The sequence below is a fragment of the Meles meles genome, chromosome 7 (genome assembly GCF_922984935.1).
Source record: "Meles meles chromosome 7, mMelMel3.1 paternal haplotype, whole genome shotgun sequence".
NCBI lineage: Eukaryota > Metazoa > Chordata > Mammalia > Carnivora > Mustelidae > Meles > Meles meles.
In genome coordinates, this window is record NC_060072.1 from 6,565,391 (window position 1) to 6,585,608 (window position 20,218).

A 20,218-nucleotide genomic window follows, 5' to 3' on the forward strand; every position below is an offset into this window, starting at 1 on the left:
AACCTTCGAGCCTGTTTGCCAAAGTTGCCAACCGCGATGATGTCAGCGGTCTGCAGAGCACCCAGCGACCCTACCACGGTCCAGACAGTGTCCTCCTCGCCTCCCGTCTGGCTCCGGGGCTGAGCGTGTGAAGGGCACGGGAGCCCAGCTAAGTCTGGGAATCCGGGGCCCAGCCCCTCCCTTTTGCAAGGACAGTGGTGTCTGTGTGTGACATCACGTCTCAGGGGGCTTTGTGACAGGACAGCCCCTCCAACTGTGGCCGGAGCAGCTTGCCAGGTGCCTCAGGGCGGCCTTGAGGCCCCACCCGTCGGAGGCAGCCCTCTGTAGCCATCTCTCTAGTCCCATCTTGGGCCGCCCGCGCTGTCCGAGCGCCTTCGGTGTGCCAAGCGACGTGCCAAGTCCTGTAGGGATACAAAGACATAAAGGGGTGTGACTCCGTCCTGTCACATGGCACAGTGAGGATATTTTCTGAGTCAAAAACAAGAACACAGTCTAACCGTTTCTGAGCACCCCCTAGCCGTTCAGCCCGTGTCTGCTCAGCTTCCGTTTGGGGCCAGGAGAAATGCTGGGGGGCTAGAAAGGCAAATAGGACACAGAGCCTGCCTCTGGGAGGCAGACATCTTCTGATTCAAGACAATAACTGACACCATCCCCCAAATTACTATGAATGTAACTAAATAATAATTACAAAACTATGGGGGCACCTGGGGGGCTCCGTCACTTAAGTGTCTGACTCTTAGTTTCGGATCAGGTCATAATCTTGGGGTCTTGAGATCAAGCCCTGAGTCTGGCTCTGCACCTCTGCACTCAGCACAGAATCTGCTCAAAACTCTCTGTCCCTGTCCCTCTCTCCATGCCCTTTGCCCAGCTCACACATGCATTCTCTCTCTCAAAAAATAAAATCTAAAAAAAAAAAAAAGTATGGATGCTTAAAACTGAAAAATGCTTAGTTTCATATATACATGAAATAGTTACCAAGACAGACCATATTCTAAACCACAAAACAAACCTCAAAAATTTTAAAATATTAAAGTCATCTCTAGGGGCTACCTGACTGGCTCAGTTGGTAGAACATTTGACTCCTGATCTTGGGGTTGTAAGTTTGAGCCCCATACTGGGTGGGGAGCCTTGAAAAAAAAAGTTTCAAGTATGTTCTTTGACTACAATGGAATTAAATTAGAAATCAGTAAAAGGAAGACCCCTGGAAAATCCCCAAATATTTAGAAACTAAACAACATACATTTAAATAACACACGAGTGAAATAAAAAATCTAAAAGAAAGTTAGAAAGTATTTTGAACTGAATGAAAATGAAAAAATATCAGAATGGTGGGGATGCAGTTAAAGCAGTACATAGAGGAAAAATCACAGCACTAGAAATAGCTGTATTAGAAAATAACAAATGTCTCAAATGAATTACCTCAGTTTCTACTTTAAGGAACTGGGAATGGATGAGCAAATAAAGCCCAAATTAAGCATAAGAATTAAAATAAGGTCCACCTGGGTGGCTCAGTGGGTTAAAGCCTCTGCCTTCGGCTCAGGTCATGCTTCCAGGGTCCTGGGATCTAGCCTGGCATCAGGCTCTCTGTTTAGTGGGGAGCTTCCTCCTCTCTCTCTGCCTGCCTCTCCGCCTACTTGTGGTCTCTGTCAAGTAAATAAATAAAATCTTTAAAAAAAAGAATTAAAATTTAAAAGATTAAAGTGAAAATAATTGAAATAGAAAACAGAAAAATAATAGAAAAATATCAACAAAACCAAAAACTGGTTTTGTGAGGTCAACAAAATGTCTAATTCTGTAAATAGACTAAACCAGGAAAAAAAAAAAAAAGATGCAATAGAAAAGAGAGAAGATCAATATCGAGAATGATGAAGGTAATAAAGACACAGACTCTATACATTGCAAAACGGTAGTAAGGGAATATTATGAACATGCCATACCAATAAATTGGACAATATAGAGGAAATGGACAAAATCTTTAAAAGAAACCAAATACCAAAGCTCATGCAAGAAGAAATACATAACCTGATAACACAATATCTATTAGAGACATTAAATTTACCTAACGTTCCCACAAAGAAAACTCCAGATGTATATGGCTTCACTAGTGAATTCTACCAAACTTTCAAGGAAGAAATAATACCAATTCTACACACTCTTCCTGAAAAAGAGGAGAGAACACTTTCTATCTTACTGTATGAGGACACCATTATCTGACATCAAAACTGGACAAAGAAAACTAGGACAACATCCCTCATAAACATAGAGGCAAATATTATTAAGAAAATCTTAACTTGAGGGATGCCTGGGTGGCTCAGTCGGTTAAGCGTCTGCCTTCAGCTCAGGTCATTATCTCAGGGTCCTGGGATGGAGTCCTGCGTTGGGCTCCCTGCTCAGCGGGGAGTATGCTTCTACCTCTCCCTCTGCCTGCCGTTCCCCCTGCTTGTGCTTCTCTTTCTCTCTTTCTCTCTGGCAAATAAATAAATAAAATCTTTAGAAAGAAATAAAGAAAGGAAGGAAGGAAGGAAGAAAAATCCTAACTTGAGGGGTGCCTGGATGGTTCAGTCGGTTGAGTGTCTGCCTTTGGCTTAGGCCATGATCTCCGGGTCCTGGGATCAAGACCCATGTTGGGCTCTCCTTGCTCACCAGGGTTTCTGCTTCTCCCTCTTCCTTTGTGCTCTCTCTCAAGTAAATAAAATCTTTAGAAAAATATGTTTAAGGGGCACCTGGGTGGCTCAATGGGTTAAGCCTCTGCCTTCAGCTCAGATCATGATCTCAGGCTCCTGGGATCAAGCCCCGCATCGGGTTCTCTCCTCAGCGGAGAGCCTGCTTCCCCTTCTCTCTCTGCCTGCCTACTGTGATCTCTCTCTCTGTCAAATAAATAAAATCTTTTAAAAAAAGATTATCTCTAAAAAATATGTCTAAAAAGATAATCTTGACTTGAAACTAACATATAAAAAGAATAATACATAATACCAAAGGAGTTTATCCTCAGGAATGCAAGGTTGGTTCAACATTCAAAAGCCAATCAATATAATTCACCATATTAACAAACTAAAAAAGAAAAAGCATATGAATATCTCAATAGATGCTTTAAAATTTTTGATAAAATCAACATCTGTTCTTGGGGAAAAAAACAAACAAACCTCCCAGCAAACTAGGAGGAACTGGGAACATCCTCAACCAGATGAAGGACATCAATGAAAAACTTAGTGCTTACAATATACTCAGTGGTAAAATAGCGAACGCTTTCCCCCTAAGTTCAGGAAAAAGGCAAGGATGTCTGCCTTCATCCTTTCTACATGACATACTGGAAGTTTTAGACAATGAACTCAATCAAAAGGAAGAAGAAATTGCCCCTTTCTCCATTAGTAAACCTACCATATTCCTGAAAAGGGCAAAGATATTAACAATAAAGCATAATATCTAACTTACCCCACCCTGACTAATCTAGTCCAATGACCAACCTAACATTTGAAAATCTGCCTTATTACCACTTGTCAATTTTTTTTCCTGTCATCAAACCCAATACTTTGAGTAACAGATCTCCAGAGTCAGAGCCTTATTACTGCAAGGATTCAGCTATATACCAGAAATATATATCTTATATAATACTACTTGTGTCCATTGCATAAAAGAGCTGTAACATTTTTCTCCATCAATTTCTGTGGCAAATTGCAAATGAGACAAAAACCTTTCACTTGCAAAGATATCATAATGTTATTCATGGATTAAAGTAATGTTTTTCAATTTTGATAATCATAATCAGCCATTATAAAAGATGACCCCTCCCTTCAATGAGCTACAAAATTTAACATACAAAGAAAGAGAGAATAGGAGAGACAGAGAAAGAGAAGTAAAAGTCAGCCAGATTGGAAAGGAATAAGTAAAACTGTCTTTATTTTGCAGAAAACATGATTGTGTATAAAATCCTACAGAATCATACAAAAAGTTACTATAGTTTAGCAAGGTTGAAGGATATAAGATCAATATATAAAAATAAAATATATTTGCTGAGAAAAGAAAACTGCCTAAAAAATAAACTATATTTACGGGGCGCCCGAGTGGCTCAGTGGATTGGGCCACTGCCTTCGGCTTGGGTCATGGTCTCAGGGTCCTGGGATCGAGCCCCACATTGGGCTCTCTGCTCCACAGGGAGCCTGCTTCCTCCTCTCTCTCTCTGCCTGCCTCTCTGCCAACTTGTGATCTCTCTTTCTGTCAAATAAATAAATAAAATCTTAAAAAAAAATAAACTATATTTAAAGATTTAAAAAGTTAGGGATGCCTGGGTGGCTCAGTTGGTTACATGTCAGCCTCCAGCTCAGGTCATGATCCCAGGGTCCTGGGATCAAGTCCCATGTTGGGCTCCCTGCTCAGAGGGGAGCCTGATTCTTCCTCTGCCTGCTGTTCCCCCTGCTTGTGCTCTCCCTCTCCCTGACAAATAAATAAATAAAATCTTTAAAAATTTTTAAAGTCAATTATATTTCTATATCATAGCAATGAACAACTGGGAATTGAAATATTTTAAGATACCATTTATAATAGCATCAAAAATATGAAATGTGTGGAAAAAATCTGACAAAAGATGTGTGCGAGATCTGTACACTAAACACGACAAAACACTGCTGAGAGAAATTAAAGAAGGCCTGCGTAAGTGAAGAGGTATACCATGGTCATGGATCGGAGGATTCAACATTGTTAAAATGTCAACTCCACCCTCAAGTGGATCTATAAACTCAGTGTAATTGTAATAAAAATTCCAGCAAATTTTTTTAGTTCTTAAAACCAATATGCTGTATCTAAGGTTCATATGGAAATGTGAAAGACCTAAAATAGCCAAACACTTTTGAAAAAAACAAAGTTGCTCAGCAATCAAGACAATATGAAATTGTTGATGTCAAGAGAGATGAAACAGGAGAGTCCAGAGGCAGAGCCTCGGTACTGTCAATCGGTTTGAGGCAAAGGTGCAAACGTAATTCACTGGAGGGAAGTCTTTTCAATAAACGGTCCTGGAGAAACTGGGTATTCATATGGAGAAAAGTGGACTTGGATTCATATTTCATACCATGTACAAAAAATAACTCAAAATTAATCATAGACCTAAATCTAAAACCAAAAACTATAAAATTTCTAGAAGAAAACATGGGAAAAAATCTTTGTGACCACAGATTAAGCAAAGATTTCTCAATATAACACCAAAATCATGATCCATTATAGGAAAAAAGCTAATATATTGGACTTCATCAAAATTTATATCTTCTCTTCGAAAGACACTATTAAGAGAACAGAAAGATAAGTTACAGACTAGGAGAAAATATTTGCAAATTATATATCTAATATAGAGATCTGTCTAGAATATACAAAGAACACTCAAACTCAATAATAAGAAAACAACTGATTTTTTTAAAGATTTTTTTATTTGACAGAGAGAGAGAGAGAGAGAGATCACAAGTAGGCAGAGAAGCAGGCAGAGAGAGAGGGGGAAGCAGGTTCCCTGTTTAGCAGAGAGCCCAATGTGGGGCTCAATCCCAGGACCCTGATATCATGACCTGAGCCGAAGGCAGAGGCTTTAACACACTGAGCCACTCAGGTGCCCCCAAAACAACTGATTTTTTAAATGGGCAAAAGATAGGGTCCTTGGGTGACTTGGTTGGGCGTCTGCCTTTGGCTCTGGTCATGATCTCAGGGTCCTGGAATGGAGGCCCCCATTGGGCTCCCTGCTCACAGCAGCAATTCTGCTTCTCCCTCTGCTCCTCCCCCTGCTCATACTCTCTCTGTCTCTAACTCTGTCTCTCTCAAATAAATAAATAGAATCTTAAATAAAAAACTAAAATAAGGGACATCTGGGTGGCTCAGTCAGTTGGACATCTGCCTTCGGCTCAGGTCATGATCCTGGCATCCTGGGATCGAGTCCCATGTCGGGCTCCTTGCTTGGCGGAGGGGGCCTGCTTCTCCCTCTCCCACTCCCCCTGCTTGTGCTCCCTCTCTCGCTATCTCTCTCTCTCTCTCTCTCTGTGTCAAATAAATAAATAAATAAATCTTAAAAAAAAACTAAAATAAAATAGGTAAACGGTTTAAACAGATATTTCACAAAAGAAGATAAACAGATGGTAAATAAGCACATGAAAATACTCTCAATACCACTGGTCACTACGGAAAGAAAATGCAAATTAAAACCATAAGATAGGGGCACCTGGGTGGCTCAGTGGGTTAGGACCTCTGCTTTCAGTTCAGGTCGTGGTCCCAGGGTCCTAGGATCAAGCCCCGCATCGGGTTCTCCGCTCAACGGGGAGCCTGCTTCTTCCTCTCTCTCTGCCTGCCTCTCTGCCTACTTGTGGTCTCTGTCTGTCAAATAAACAAATAAATCTTTAAAATAAAAAACCATAAGATATCCTCCATACCTACTAAAGATGGCCTCAAATTAAAGAGACTGACTGTTGATGAGAAGTGGAATGACTGAACTTTCAACCACTGCTGAGAGGAATGTAAAATGATATAACTAGTTTTTGGAGTTCAGAAGTTTCTTTAAAAATAAAAACAGAGGGACACCTGGGTGGCTCAGTGGGCTAAGCCTCTGCCTTCAGCTCAGGTCATGATCCCAAGGTCCTGGGATCGAGTCCGGGATCAGGCTCTCTGCTCAGTGGGGAGCCTGCTTCCTCCTCTCTCTCTGACTGCCTCTCTCTGCCTACTTGTGATCTCTCTCTGTCAACTAAATAAATAAAGTATAAAAAAAATAAAAACATACACCTGCCGTGTTACCTGCCATCCCATTCTAGGTATTTACCCGAGAAAGAAAATGTATTCCATACAACGACATGTACACAAATAATCATAACAACTTTATTTTCAATAGTTCCATAGTGGAAACAACCCAAACATCCCCGAACAGGTAAATAAATAAATTTCAGCCTATCCATGTAACGGAATACACTCTCCACTACAAGGAATGGACTGCTGATCCCCATCACAATAAGGAGGAATCCTAAAATTGTTTTGGTGAGTGCAAGAAGCCAAAAAAAGAAGGATACAGACTGAATGATTCCATTTATCTAAAATTTTACAAAATGCAAATATGTTTTCAAGACAGAAAGCAGATCAGTGGTTGTCTCGGATGGAGGTACAGAGAGGGAGAAGTGGGAGGGAGGGATCACAAAGGCACACGAGGAAGCTTTTACAGGTGACAGATACGCTCACTCTCTTAATTGTGATGATGGTTTCACAAGTATCTATTACCAAAAACCAATATGCCAATTATACATCAATAAAGTTGGGTTTAAAAAGAGTAAAGTTAGGGCCTGAGTGGCTCAGTTGGTTAAGGATCTGCCTTCAGCTCAGGTCATGATCCCAGGGTCCTAGGATCAAGTCCCCTTTTCAGGCTCCCTGCTCAGCGGGGAGCCTGCTTCTCCTTCTCCCTCTGCTGCTCCCCCTACTCAGGTGCTCTCTCTTTTTCTCAAATGAAATAAACTCTTTTAAAAAAGAGTAAAGTTAGAGCACCTGGGTGGCTCAGTGGGTTAAGCCACTGCCTTCGGCTCAGGTCATGATCTCAGGGTCCTGGGATCAAGTCCCGCACTGGGCTCTCTGCTCAGCAGGGAGCCTGGTTCCCTCTCTCTCTCTCTCTCTGCCTGCCTCTCTGCCTGCTTGTGGTCTCTCTCTGTCAAATAAATAAATAAAATCTTTTTTTTTTTAAAGAGTAAAGTTAAATGAACTCTTCTATTTTTTTCTTCATCCAGACTTCAAACACTGTAAACATTCTTCAAACATTTAAAACAGGTACTCACACAATCTTCAAAAGAACCCACTCAACTCCTAACAGAACAAACATAGATATTTCTAAGGATAAGAAACAGAAAAAAGGGCATGCGAAAAGAAATGGCCAGAAGGAGGAATTCAGCACCATGACTCAGAGCAATCCATGGTCTCCTCTGCAATAGTTAACCTCCAAAACAGAAGAAAGCTAGAAATGTCCTATTTTGTATTCTCAACAATATCCAAGAAGACAGTGTATCTTTGAAACTGCAGCAGGCAGGAATAAAAATTTATCCTGATATAGGCCAACAGTTAAATTTGATTTTTTTAAAAGATTTTATTTATTTATTTGACAGACAGAGATCACAAGTAGGCAGGGAGGCAGGCAGAGAGAGAGGAAGGGAAGTAGGCTCCCTGTTGAGCAGAGAGCCTGATGCGGGGCTTGATCCCAGGACCCTGGGATCATGACCTGAGCTGAAGGCAGAGGCTTTAACCCACTGAGCCACCCAGGTGCCCCAAAGTTGATTTTTTTAAAAAAGATTTTATTTTTTAAGTAATCTCCACACCCAACATGGGGCTTGAACTCACAAACCCGAGATCAAGAGTTGCATGCTCCATCAGCTGAGCCAGCCAGATGCCTCTAAATTTTAAGATATCATGGAAACTGTGAATAGTAGGTTGGATACTACAAAAAAAAACAAGAACAAAAGCAAAAAAAAAAAATAACTGAATAAGTGCATTAAAAGACCAAGAAATTCTCCCAGAGCACAGAGGCAAAATTCTTCTATAAAGAATAGAAACATTGAGAGAAAAGATAAGAGATATGGAAGACAAACCTAGAAGGTGGAATAGTCGAATGAGTATAACAGGAGGAAGAGAGTTGAGTTAGAAGCAATGAAATAAAAATGTTCTTCAAAGTGAAGGAAGCCTTGACTCTTAATCACACGCTTTTAGATGAACCAAATAAGGCAAAAGTAACACTAAGTATACATATTCTGGTAAGATTTTTTAAAATTTTTTAAAATTTAATTTAATTTAATTAATTTAATTTAAAAGATTTTTTAAAGATTTTTTAACTTTAAGGATAAAGAAAACATTAAGAGGGAAGTCGAGCAAGCACTGGCTTGGTCAGTGGAGCAAGCGAGGTTTGATCTCGGGGCTGTGAGTTCAAGCCCCATATTGGGTGTAGAGCTTACTTAAAAATAAAATCTTAAAAAAAAAAAAAAGGAAAAAAAGAAAAGAAAACATTAAGGCAGAGGGGAAAAAAACCAGATTGCCTAAAAAGAATAAAGACTCAAAAGGGTATCAGAATTGCCACAGGCAATACTGTCTGTCAGAGGAGAGTGGAGTTAAGAATTTTGAGGGGAAATGACTGACTCAAGAATCTAGGTGAGCCGAGTCAGCCTTCAGTGTCAGGACAATAGGAAGGTTCTCAGTGGTCAATGGGCCCAGACACCAGCCTGCCACCTGCACACAGCCTCTCGCTCCTACCTCACACCACAGAGGTAAAGAACATAGATATAAAAATAAATCCAGGGGCGCCTGGGTGGCTCAGTGGGTTAAAGCCTCTGCCTTCGGCTCAGGTCATGATCCCAGGGTCCTGGGATCGAGCCCCACATCTGGCTCTCTACTCTGAAGGGAGCCTGCTTCCTCCTCTCTCTCTGCCTGCCTCTCTGCCTGCCTCTCTGCCTAGTTGTGATTTCTCTCTGTCAAATAAATAAAATATTAAAAAAAAAAATAAATCCATAATGGGACTGGACGCCAAAGGGGATGTCTGTTACACTAGGAGCTATAAGGAGTCCCTCAAAAGTGGAAGGCAGACAGGAGGAGGTTGGCAGAGGACACGCAAGCCCAAAGTACAGGCAGACAGCATCACTGTGGAAGGTGCAAAGTCTCTGGGGGTCTCTGACTGTTTGTCAGAGTGATAGGACTGGGGAGCAAGGACAGAGCCCGATCAGGATGACTGGCTGGGGACTCATGGGAGGCAAAAAGGTGACGGACTTCTTCTCCCCCCAACCTGTGGCAAGCAGACCAATACAGAGGCATCAAACACGGGGTGTGAGGATTCTTGACCAGAGAAGGGCTCGGTGGCTGGTACCGAGCACCCAGCAGGAATGGGGAGCCCCAGCATCCTAACGTCTAACCACAAGTACACCCCAACTAGCGATGTGTTTTCATGACCCCCTATAGACAAACAGCACTCCACTTTCAAAAAAAAACTTTCAAAGAGTCTATTAAAGTATTTTTTTAAGATTTTATTTATTTGTCAGAGAGAGAGAGAGAGAGAACATGCACACAAACAGGGGGAGCAGCAGGCAGAGGGAGAAGCAGGGTCCCTGCTGAGCAGGGAGCCCCATGTGGGACATGTTTCCAGGACTCTGGGATCATGACCTGAGCCAAAGGCAACTGCTTAACCCACTGAGCCACCCAGGCGTCCCTATTAAAGTTTTTATTTTTTTTTAAAGATTTTATTTATTCATTTGAGAGAGAGAGAGAGAGGCAGATAGGGCACAGGCAGGGGGAGAGGGAGAGGGAGAGGCAGGCTCCCTGCTGAGCTGGGAGCCAGACATGCGGCTCAGACATGGGGCTTGAAGGCAGATGCTTAACCATCTGAGCCACCCAGGCGCCCCCATCAAAGTATTTTTTGAAAGAATATGCTTCCAACCTTGGAGTAGAAGAGATCTCACAGATAAGAGGCGGGTTGTGGGGGTGCCTGCGCCGCTCAGTCGGTTAAGTATCCGACTCTTGATTTTACCTCCGGTTGTGATCTCAGGGTTGTGAGATCGAGCCCTGCATCAGGCTCCGAGCTCAGCACGAGTCTGCTTGAGTTTCTCTCTCTCCCTCTCCGTTTGCCCCTCCCCCTCCAAATAAATAAATAAAATGTTTTTTAAAAAATAATTAAGACTCATAATTCTTAGACTATACAAATACTTAAACTCCTATATGACCAAGCCATCAACAAAGTTGAAAACAAACAAGAAGTGGGGGTATTTGCCGTACATATGGCAAGCGTTAAATATGGACACTACAAAAAGTATTCCCGCAAATCAGCGGGACAGTGAAATAGAAAAATGGGCAAAGAATATGAAGAAACAGAAGCAGCCACATGAAAAGCCACTCAATTTCATTAGTAATCATGAAAATTAAAGAAAAAAGGGCTATCATTTTCTCCCCTCAAGTTGGTAAAACTCTAAAACTGATAATATTAAATGTCGAAGTGGGGGCGAGAAACCAGTACTTTCAGTCAGGGAGCGGAGGGCAATTTGGCCATATCTACGTAAAAGGCACATAGCTGTTGCCTCCACCAGTCTACCTCTGGTTACCTGATCCCGAGAAAAACCCACCCAGGTAGGCTTAGGTGAGGCACGAACGGGGGTGCCCCATGTTTTAACAGCACAGGGTTGGAAGCCCCCCAGATCTCTGACTAGGGGAGAGCTGAAATACAAAATATGATATATCCACATTAGAAATGCCTTCCAGGGGCGCCTGGGTGGCTCAGTGGGTTAAAGCCTCTGCCTTCGGCTCAGGTCATGATTCCAGGGTCCTGGGATCGAGCCCCGCATCGGGCTCTCTGCTCAGCAGGGAGCCTGCTTCCCTTCCTCTCTCTCTGCCTACCTCTGCCTACTTGTGATCTCTGTCTGTCAAATAAATAAAGTCTTAAAAAAAAAAAAAGAAAGAAAGAAATGCCTTCCAGGGGTGCCTGGGTGGCTCAGTGGGTTGAGCCTCTGCCTTCGGCTCAGGTCATGATCCCAGGGTCCTGGGATCCCAGGTCTATGATCCCAGGTCTCTGCTCATCGGGGAGCCTCCATCCCCCTCTCTCTCTGCCTGCCTCTCTGCCTACTTGTGATCTCTCTCTCTCTCTGAAATAAATAAAAAATCTTTAAAAAAAAAAAAAAAAAGAAAGAAAGAAAAGAAATGCCTTCCAGAACTAAAATGAATCAGATCGCGAGAAACTGAGAGAATGACCCTGGAGACGTTTCGTGAGAAAGAAAAGGCAGATGCGAAACAACAGGTATGGTAGGAGCCGTGTACACACCGCCTCCCCGAAGCTCAGCCCACAAATGCATACGTGCAAGAACGGTGAAATTGCACACTTCCGTCCTCTTATCTAAGGAGCACACTTCTTTGTTGTTCTATATTGCGATAACAACTTAATAGTCAACTCAACTCAAGGGGGCGGGAAATGAATCCTAAGTCATTCTTGAGGCTTTTTGCCCCTCAGCACCTACCCAGAATTTGACCCAGATTCCAGGAGTTTGTGTAGTGCCAAGTCTTATGAGGGCAAGGACTATGCCTCCTTCTCTTCCATGTTCTCTGGATCTGGCTCCGTGGGTGGCCAGGAACACTGGGAATGTCCCGGGAAAGCAGGTCACGGTCTCACAGAGTGTACGTGGCAGGGTCCAAAATCCAGATTCCTGCCCCCTACTCCCCGCTCCCGAGGACTCTGACTTTGGCCCATGCCCTGTGAGATCTCCCTCTAATCTAAAGTGATGAGATTATTTTCAGAGCCAGCTTCACACGGGGCCCTGCGCTCGGATGACCACACCTGGTGCATCTCCCCCTTCCTACTCAGTGTTGTCAGAGGAGACCTAGAGGAGAGGCGGGACTTCTACCTCTGACCAAGGTAGAAAGCAACCTCGCTCCCATGGTGTCTGTGAAAGCCACAAGGGAGGAGCAGTAAGGAGGCCCCTTGCCCCTTACTGACCAGAAAGGTTGGAGAGGGAGATCCGCAGGCAGCCAGAACTACCACTCCTGCTGATCACTGTGAGGGGCCCCCCTTAGTGTCCGCTAAGGCTGAGTGGAACCTGGACTCCTTCCCTGAATTGTAGTAACAAGGAAGTTCCTCTATTTCCCTTGCTGGAGTGGTGTCATTTAAAAAAAAAAAAAAAAAAAAGGAAGAAGGAAATAAAGAAGGAAGGGAAGGGAAGGAAGAAGGGAAGAAAGAACAAAAGAAAGAGAAAGAAGAAAGAACAAAAGAAAGAAAGAAAGAGAGAGTGGGGGGAGGGAAGGGAAGGGAAGGAAAAGAAAGGAAAGAGGGAAGAAAGAAGAGAGGGGGAAAAAAAGAAAGAGAGGAAAGAAAGGAAGAAAGAAAGGAAGAGGGAAAGAAGTTTAAATAAGATCCAGGATCTCATACCATAATACACAAAATGTCCAGGTTTCAATAAAAAAAAATCACTGATCATACCAAAACCAAGGAACAGCGTAAACTGAAACAACAGAAAAACAATCACTAGATGCCAACAGCTAGGTGGCAAAGGCAGAATTATCTGCAAAGATTTTAAAGCAGCCATCATAAACATGCCTGAAACAAGTAAAGGAGTTCCGGGAGAGAAACGTTGGGTAAGGAAGGGTGCCTGGGTGGCTCAGTTGGTTAAGTGTCTGCCTTCGGCTCAGGTCAGGATCCCAGGATCCTGGGGTCGAGTCCCACATCAGGCTCCTTGCTCAGTGGGGAGCCTGCTTCTCCCTCTGTCTGCTGCTCCCACTACTTGTGCTCTCTCTGATATAAATAAACAAATTTTTTTCAAATTTAATTTGAGACAGAGAGAGAATGTGAGTGGGGGAGAAGGGGCAGAGGGAGAGCAAGAGTGAGAAGCAGACTCCCCACTGAGCAGGGAGCCCAACATGGGGCTTGATCTCAGGACCCTGGAATCCTGACCTGAGCGGAAGGCAGACGCTAAACCGACTGAGCCACCCAAGTAAGTGCTCCTCAACTGACTTTTGAAAAAGGTGCAAAAGCAATTCAGTGGAGAAAAACTGGCTTTCAACAAATGGTTCTGGAGTAATTTGGACATCCACAGGCAAAAAAAATAAAAAAATAAAAAAAAAAGAATCTTTATCTAAATCTAACACTTAAGCAAAAGTTCATCCAAAATGCATCAGGTACTTAAATGTAGAACATAAAACTTTTAGGGAAAAAAAAATCATAGAAAATCTTCTGAACCTAGGGCTTGGCAAAGGGTTTTTCGATTTGACACCAAAAGCACAATCCATAAAAGGAAAAAAGTTGATAAATTGGCTTTCATCAAAATTAAACGTTTTTGGTCTGTGAAACACCCTGTTGGAAAGAGGAAAAGACAAGGGGCGCCTGGGTGGCTCAGTGAGTTAAGCCTCTGCCTTCAGCTCAGGTCATGATCTCGGGGTCCTGGGATCAAGCCCTGCATCGGGCTCCCTGCTCAGCGGGGAACCTGCTTCCTCCCCTCTCTCTGCCTGCCTCTCTGCGTACTTGTGATCTTGGTCTGTCAAATAAATAAATAAAATCTTTAAAAAAAAAAAAGAAAGAGGAAAAGACAAGCTGCAGAGTGGGAGGAAATATTTGCAAACCGCACATCAGACAAAGGACTAGTATCCAGAATATATAAAGAACTCTTATAAAAGTCAACAGGTAAACAAACAATCTGATTAGAAAATGGGCAAAAGACATTTCAGTAGAGAGAGTATAAGGTGGGAAATGAGCATTTAAAAATGGGAAATGAGCATAGGATGTTCAAGATCACTATCCATAAGGCGAATGCGAATTAAAACAGCAGTGAGGTATTTCCTACACTGCGCTCAGAACGGCTGAAATACAGAAGTTGCCGCATCACCGCAGACCAGGCTGTGGAGAACTGGACACTTGCACACCGCTCTTGGGCAAGTGAAATGGTTTAGTCACTCTGGAAAACAATTTAGTAGTTTCTGAAACAACAGTATAGGCAGCAAACGCATGACCCAGTAGTTACGCTCCTGGGCATTTACACCACAGAAACAAAGACACAGAATAGCATAAAACTATACACACGTGTTTGTAGCAGTTCCATTGATAAGAGCCTAAGATCGGAAATAACGCAGATGTCCTCTATGGGGAGTGGTTAAACCTCGGGATATCCGTATCACAGAATAGTACCCAGAAATGAAAAGGAATAAAGTTTTGATACACACAACAACCTGGGTGAATCTTAAAAGTATTATGCTGATGAGAAAAAAAAAAAAACCCTATTCTAAAGGTTATATCCTGTATGATCCCACTAGCATAACATTCTTGAAATGACAAAACGGAGTCCCTTTATCAGGGACTCAGAAGGGGGCGAGGGAAGGGAAACACAAGGGGTCCTTGCAATGGGAATACTGTTTCTTGATTGTATCGATGTCAATATCCTGGTTGTTCTATTACCCTATCCTTTTACAAAGTTACCTTTGGGGAAAACGGAGTAAAGGCCATACCCGGACTTCTGTTTTATTTCTTAAACACATGAATCTACAATTATCTTAAAAGTTTAATTTAAAATGTTTGGTATAACACAGGGAAAATGATAAAAAGCCGCTTTTTGTTCTTTCTAGGGACCAGAAAGGAAAGGCCAAGCAGGAGGCAGTGTGTGGCTGTTTCTGGACCCTGAATCAGCTCCTGGTTTTGCCTCCCTCTGGGGACTCCATGGTCCCCTCTGCCACTGGAACTCAACAGACCCTCTGCTCTTATCTCTGACCCTAGGTAGTCTCAAGGAATAAGAACACAAGCAGATGTTGACTGTTTTAGATGGAAAAACTTTAAATCAACACAATAGTGGGGTGGGAGGAGGGAGGGAGTGGAAGAGAAACACTGGACAAGAGATTCGGGGATCTCGTTGTCACTCCACTGTCGACTGAACACGGCTCCAAAATGCCCAGGGCTTCCATTCAGCCCAATTTAACATTTACTGGGCACCAAGGACAGTAGCAGGAGGGGCTGGGAGGAGTGGTTAGCCTTTAACCGACATCTATATTAACACCGTTCCCCCAGTAAAGTAACATTCTTTGTTACAGAATATTGACATTTTCTTAATTTGGGGTGTAATGTACAATGTAAGTAAAAATTGGGGTCTTAGATGCTAACACAGGATCAAGAAAATACCCTGGATGTGCCGCACACCCCACCCCTCCCCCACGAGATTGCTGCTTCACTCTTCTTCGCCGGGATCTACTCTGTGTAACATGTTCTAGGGACTGTGGCTAAAGGAAGTTAACAGGATTCTCACAATCTGATGAGCAGACACTTAGCAAGCATCCGTGTGCACCAAACATCTTCTAAGCATTTCACGTTACATACTTTATCTCATGTAATCCTCACAACCCTGTGTGGTAGCCACGGTTATCCCCATTTTACAGATGTGGAAACCAAAGACCGTGGGGGAAAGGTAACTTGATATAGAGCTTATAACTAGTATCAGGAACAGACAATAAATTCTTTTCACTGTATACTGCATTGCTTCTAATTCTATAGAGGATATTTATTTTCTGTGCTGTGCTATACTTTTCTGATTTTCTAAAATCATTGTTTTTTAACGAAGACAAATAGAGGGTTTTTTTCTTTTTTAAGGCAATGAGAGCAAGAAGACATTATTAAAATACACTGGACCTCACACATTTGAAAAATCATCAGGGGCCGTCTTTCCCAACAGCTTGACTGAGAGGTAACTTACATAAAATTTATCCTTCATTCATTTTAAGTGTGCAATTCAGTGGACTTTATAGTCTGTTTACAAAGTTGTACACGACACCACAGACTTTGGAGCATCTCCCGCTGCCTAAACAGAAACGCAAATGATAAACTGTTGAACACTACATCTGAGATTAAAGATATTCTGTGTGTTGGCTAACTGAACTTAAGTAAATAAAACAAACCCAGAAACCTTATGCTATCGTCACTCCTCATTCCCACCCCGCCCGCTAACCTGTTTGCCTTTTCTGAACCCTCCATAGAAATGAAATCATACAATATGTGTTTTGTTTCTAGCTTTTTTCATTTAGCATAATGTTTTCAAGGTTCTTCATAGATGAAGAGTATTCCATGGTATGGATATCGCACATTTTTATCCACTTTTTTTTTTTACACTCCATCAGGTGATGGACTCTTGGGTTGATTCTACTTTTTTGGTTACTGTGAACAATGCTGGTATGAACATTTGCATATGGACAAATGTTTTCATTTCTTCTGGGTAGATACCTAGGACTGGAGTTGTTTTTGTTTTTAGATTTTATTTATTTGACAGAGATCACAAGTAGGCAGAGAGGCAGGCAGAGAGAGGGAGAAGCAGGCTCCCTTCTGAGCAGAGAGCCCGATTCCGGGCTTGATCCCAGGATCCTGACTGAGATCATAACCTGAGCTGAAGGCAGAGGCTCAACTCACCGAGCCACTCAGGTGCTCCAGGACTGGAGTTTCTAAGAAACTGCCAGGCTGTTTTCTGAAGTGGCTGCATCATCTTACATTCCCACCAGCCATGTATGAGAGCTCCAATTTCTCCACATCCTCACCAGCACTGATTATTATCTTTTTATCCTAGGATTCTATGGGTAAGAAATGGCCTCTTGTTATGGTTTTGATTTTATCATTTACCTAATGACTAACCATGTTGAGTGTCTTTTTAGGTGTTTATTGGTCACTATGTACCTTTTTTGGAGAAATAGCTATCCAAATCCCTTGCCCACTAAAAAAAAATAGACTTTATTTTTTAGAGCAGTTTCAGGCTCACAGCATAATTGAGTGGAATGTACAGAGATTTCCCCTATACGCTTACCCCCCAACCCTAGCCCCCTCTGTCATCAACATCCCCCCATCCCACCAATGGTGCCTTTGTCCCAATTGATGAACCTCCGTGGACACACCCCTGTCATCCAAAGCCCGCAGTTTACAGCAGGGTTCACTCTACGGGTTTGGACAAACGTATAATGACAGCTATCAACCACAGAGTATCACACAGAGGGGCGCCTGGGTGGCTCAGTGGGTTGAGCCTCTGCCTGATCTCGGGGTCCTGGGATCAAGCCCCGCATGGGGCTCTCTTCTCAGCAGGGGGCCTGCTTCTCCCTCTCTCTCTGCCTGCCTCTCTGCCTACTTGTGATCTCTGTCTGTCAAATAAATAAATAAACTCTTAAAAAAAAAAAAGAGTATCACAGAGTCTCGCCTATCCATTCCTTGCTCCCTCTCCCCAGCCCATAGCAACCAATAATCTTTTTATTGTCTCCACAATTTCGTCTTTTTCTGTTACGCCATAGACCTGGAATTATACCGCATACAGCATTTTCAGGTGGGCTTTTTATTTTCACTTAGTAATATCCATTTAACTTTCCTCCATGTCTTTCTAAAAAATATTTATTTATTTATGTATTTATTTATTTATTTATTGGGAGGGCAGGGGGAGGGAAGGAGAGTCTTGAGCAGACTTCATACTAAGCATGGAGCCCAGCTCGAGGCTCCATCCCAGGACCCTGAGACCAAAACAGGAGCCGAAAGCAAGAGTGCGCTGCCCAGCCCACAGCGCCACCCAGGTGCCCCTCTCCATGTCTTTTCATGGCTCGAGAGCTTATTTCTTCCTAATGCTAAAGAATATTCCATTATGTGGATGTACAAAAGTTCATCTATCCATTCACCTCCCAAAGGACATCTTGGATGCTTCCAAATTTTGGCAACTATGAATGAAGCTGTTATAAATATCCCTGCGCAGGTTTCTGGACAGACAAAAGTTTTCAGCTCATCTGGGTGAAGACCGAGGAGCGTGATTGCTGGATCGCATGGTAAGAGAATGTTTAGTTTTGTAAGAAACTTGCAAAACTGACTTCCAAAGTGGCTGTCTGGTTCTTTATTTTCACCAACAACGACAGAGTTCCTGCCATTGGGCTTGTCACTTTGGTTCTTTTTTTTTTTTTAAACTAGGCTCCATGCCCAACATGGGACTTGGACTCATGACCCTGAGATCAAGAGTCAGATGCTCAACTGACTCAGCCAGCCAGAGGCCCCATCTTTGCTCATTTTAAAATTGGGCTATTTGCCTTTTTATTACTGAGCTGTAAGAGTCATTTATATATTCTAGATACAAATACATTACAGAATAAATGATTTGCAAATATCTTCTCCCAGTTTGTGGGTTGTTTCCGCGGCCTTTTTTTCCTTTTTTTTTTCTTTTTAAAGATTTTATTTATTTATTTGACAGAGATCACAAGTAGGCAGAGAGCAGGCAGAGAGAGAGAGAGGAGGAAGCAGGCTCCCTGCTGAGCAGAGAGCTCAATGCGGGGCTCGATCCCAGGACCCTGGGATCATGACCTGAGCCGAAGGCAGAGGCTTTAACCCACTGAGCCACCCAGGTGCCCCCCCCTTTTTTTTCTCAGTGAAAAGGAATATTAAACGCTACATCCATGATAGTGGTTACTCCCAGAGGAGGCAGGCGCATGGAGGGGTTAGAATTAGACAGGTAGAGGGGATGATGTAGGTGCCGTGAGTCGTACAGCACAGATTCCAGGGCCAGCTACCTGGGTCTCAAGCCAGCCCTGTCCAGTAACTTCCTCTCTCTGTGTCTGTTTTCTCACCTGTAAAATGGGTTTAAAGGTGCTGATCCCACAGGTGTCTTGTGATGTATGAACAAGTTATGTGCCTGGAGAACTCAAATCAGTGGCTGTCAAGAGCACAGTCTGCTTATATAAATCTTAACTCTATCACCACTTTTTGGGGTTGTGGTTGAGGTTTCAAGGTTTCCATTTTATTATCATGTTTTGAACTCGTATATGGTGCAAGCTTCCTTTGAATGCGTAACTCACTTAAAAGCAGATACATTTTAAAAGGCAATGCAAGAACAAAAATCGAATTTTCTTTTACCCTTTGAAACGGGAAAGCCTGGGATAGTTGCAGGGCCCTATTCCGTGCTGGCTGGGGTCTCAGAGCTGAGCTCAGCGCCCCCCTGCCCCTCCCCCAGCACCCTCACAAGGTGCACGTGACCTAGACCCCACACCACCTGTTTCCTGGGGTGCTAACAGAACCTCTCTGATCCATGAGATTAAAGAAGACCAGGTAAAATGGTCTAGTGTGCGGCCTGCCATGCGTTAGCTGTGATTTCTCCCTTAGCACCTCCGGACCCCCCGGGATGGCCAGATGACAACCTCAGTAGAAAAATGCCAGCAACGGAGGGGACACCCAGGACGGTCGAGGCAAGCCTGCCTCCGGCTCCACGTTTCTGGGCCGCTTCTCACGGAGATGCACGGGTTAGGATGAAAAGGTTCTTGTCTGAAACGGGGCTGATGATAGAGCCTACCTTCCCGGGACGTGGAGAAGCGCCAGGAAGGCAACGGCCAGGAAAGCGCTTTGACGGCTGCACCGCGCTTCCGAAGAGTTGGTTTATTGGGGGGCGGGGGGAGAAACAAATATGATGCTGCAGAAAAACCGCACAGGGGCCAGGCCGGCGCCAAGGAAGCCCAGGCGCCCTGTGGGGGCTTCCGCTGCCCCTGGGGACCCGTGGCCCCGGCCCGGGGAAAGCGACCCGCGAAGCTCTGCGAGACCCGCGCGCCCACAGGCACAACCAAACGAGCGCGGGGAGCTGGTGGCGGCGGGACGCTGGGGGACGCCAAGGCTGCGGCTCCGCGTCCAGCCTGGCGCTCGAGCGTCCCCTGGCGGCGCGGTTGGGCCACGGTTAGGACCACCAACAGCTGAGGAGGGGGGGTTCCGCGTCTGGGCATGCGCAGCCCCCAGCGTCTTCCCAGC

General features: G+C 43.7%; 1 protein-coding gene across 1 annotated transcript; it reads right to left on the reverse strand.

Annotated features, from left to right (window-relative positions):
- On the reverse strand, positions 1 to 20,193 carry LOC123946294. The gene is made up of 2 exons (XM_046011770.1): positions 19,773 to 20,193; positions 1 to 401 (listed from the first exon to the last, which is right to left on the reverse strand). Exons 1-2 carry the CDS (start codon positions 20,191 to 20,193, stop codon positions 214 to 216), a joined length of 609 nt encoding a protein of 202 aa, XP_045867726.1. The 3' UTR covers positions 1 to 213.
- Positions 20,194 to 20,218: the final 25 nt, after the last annotated feature.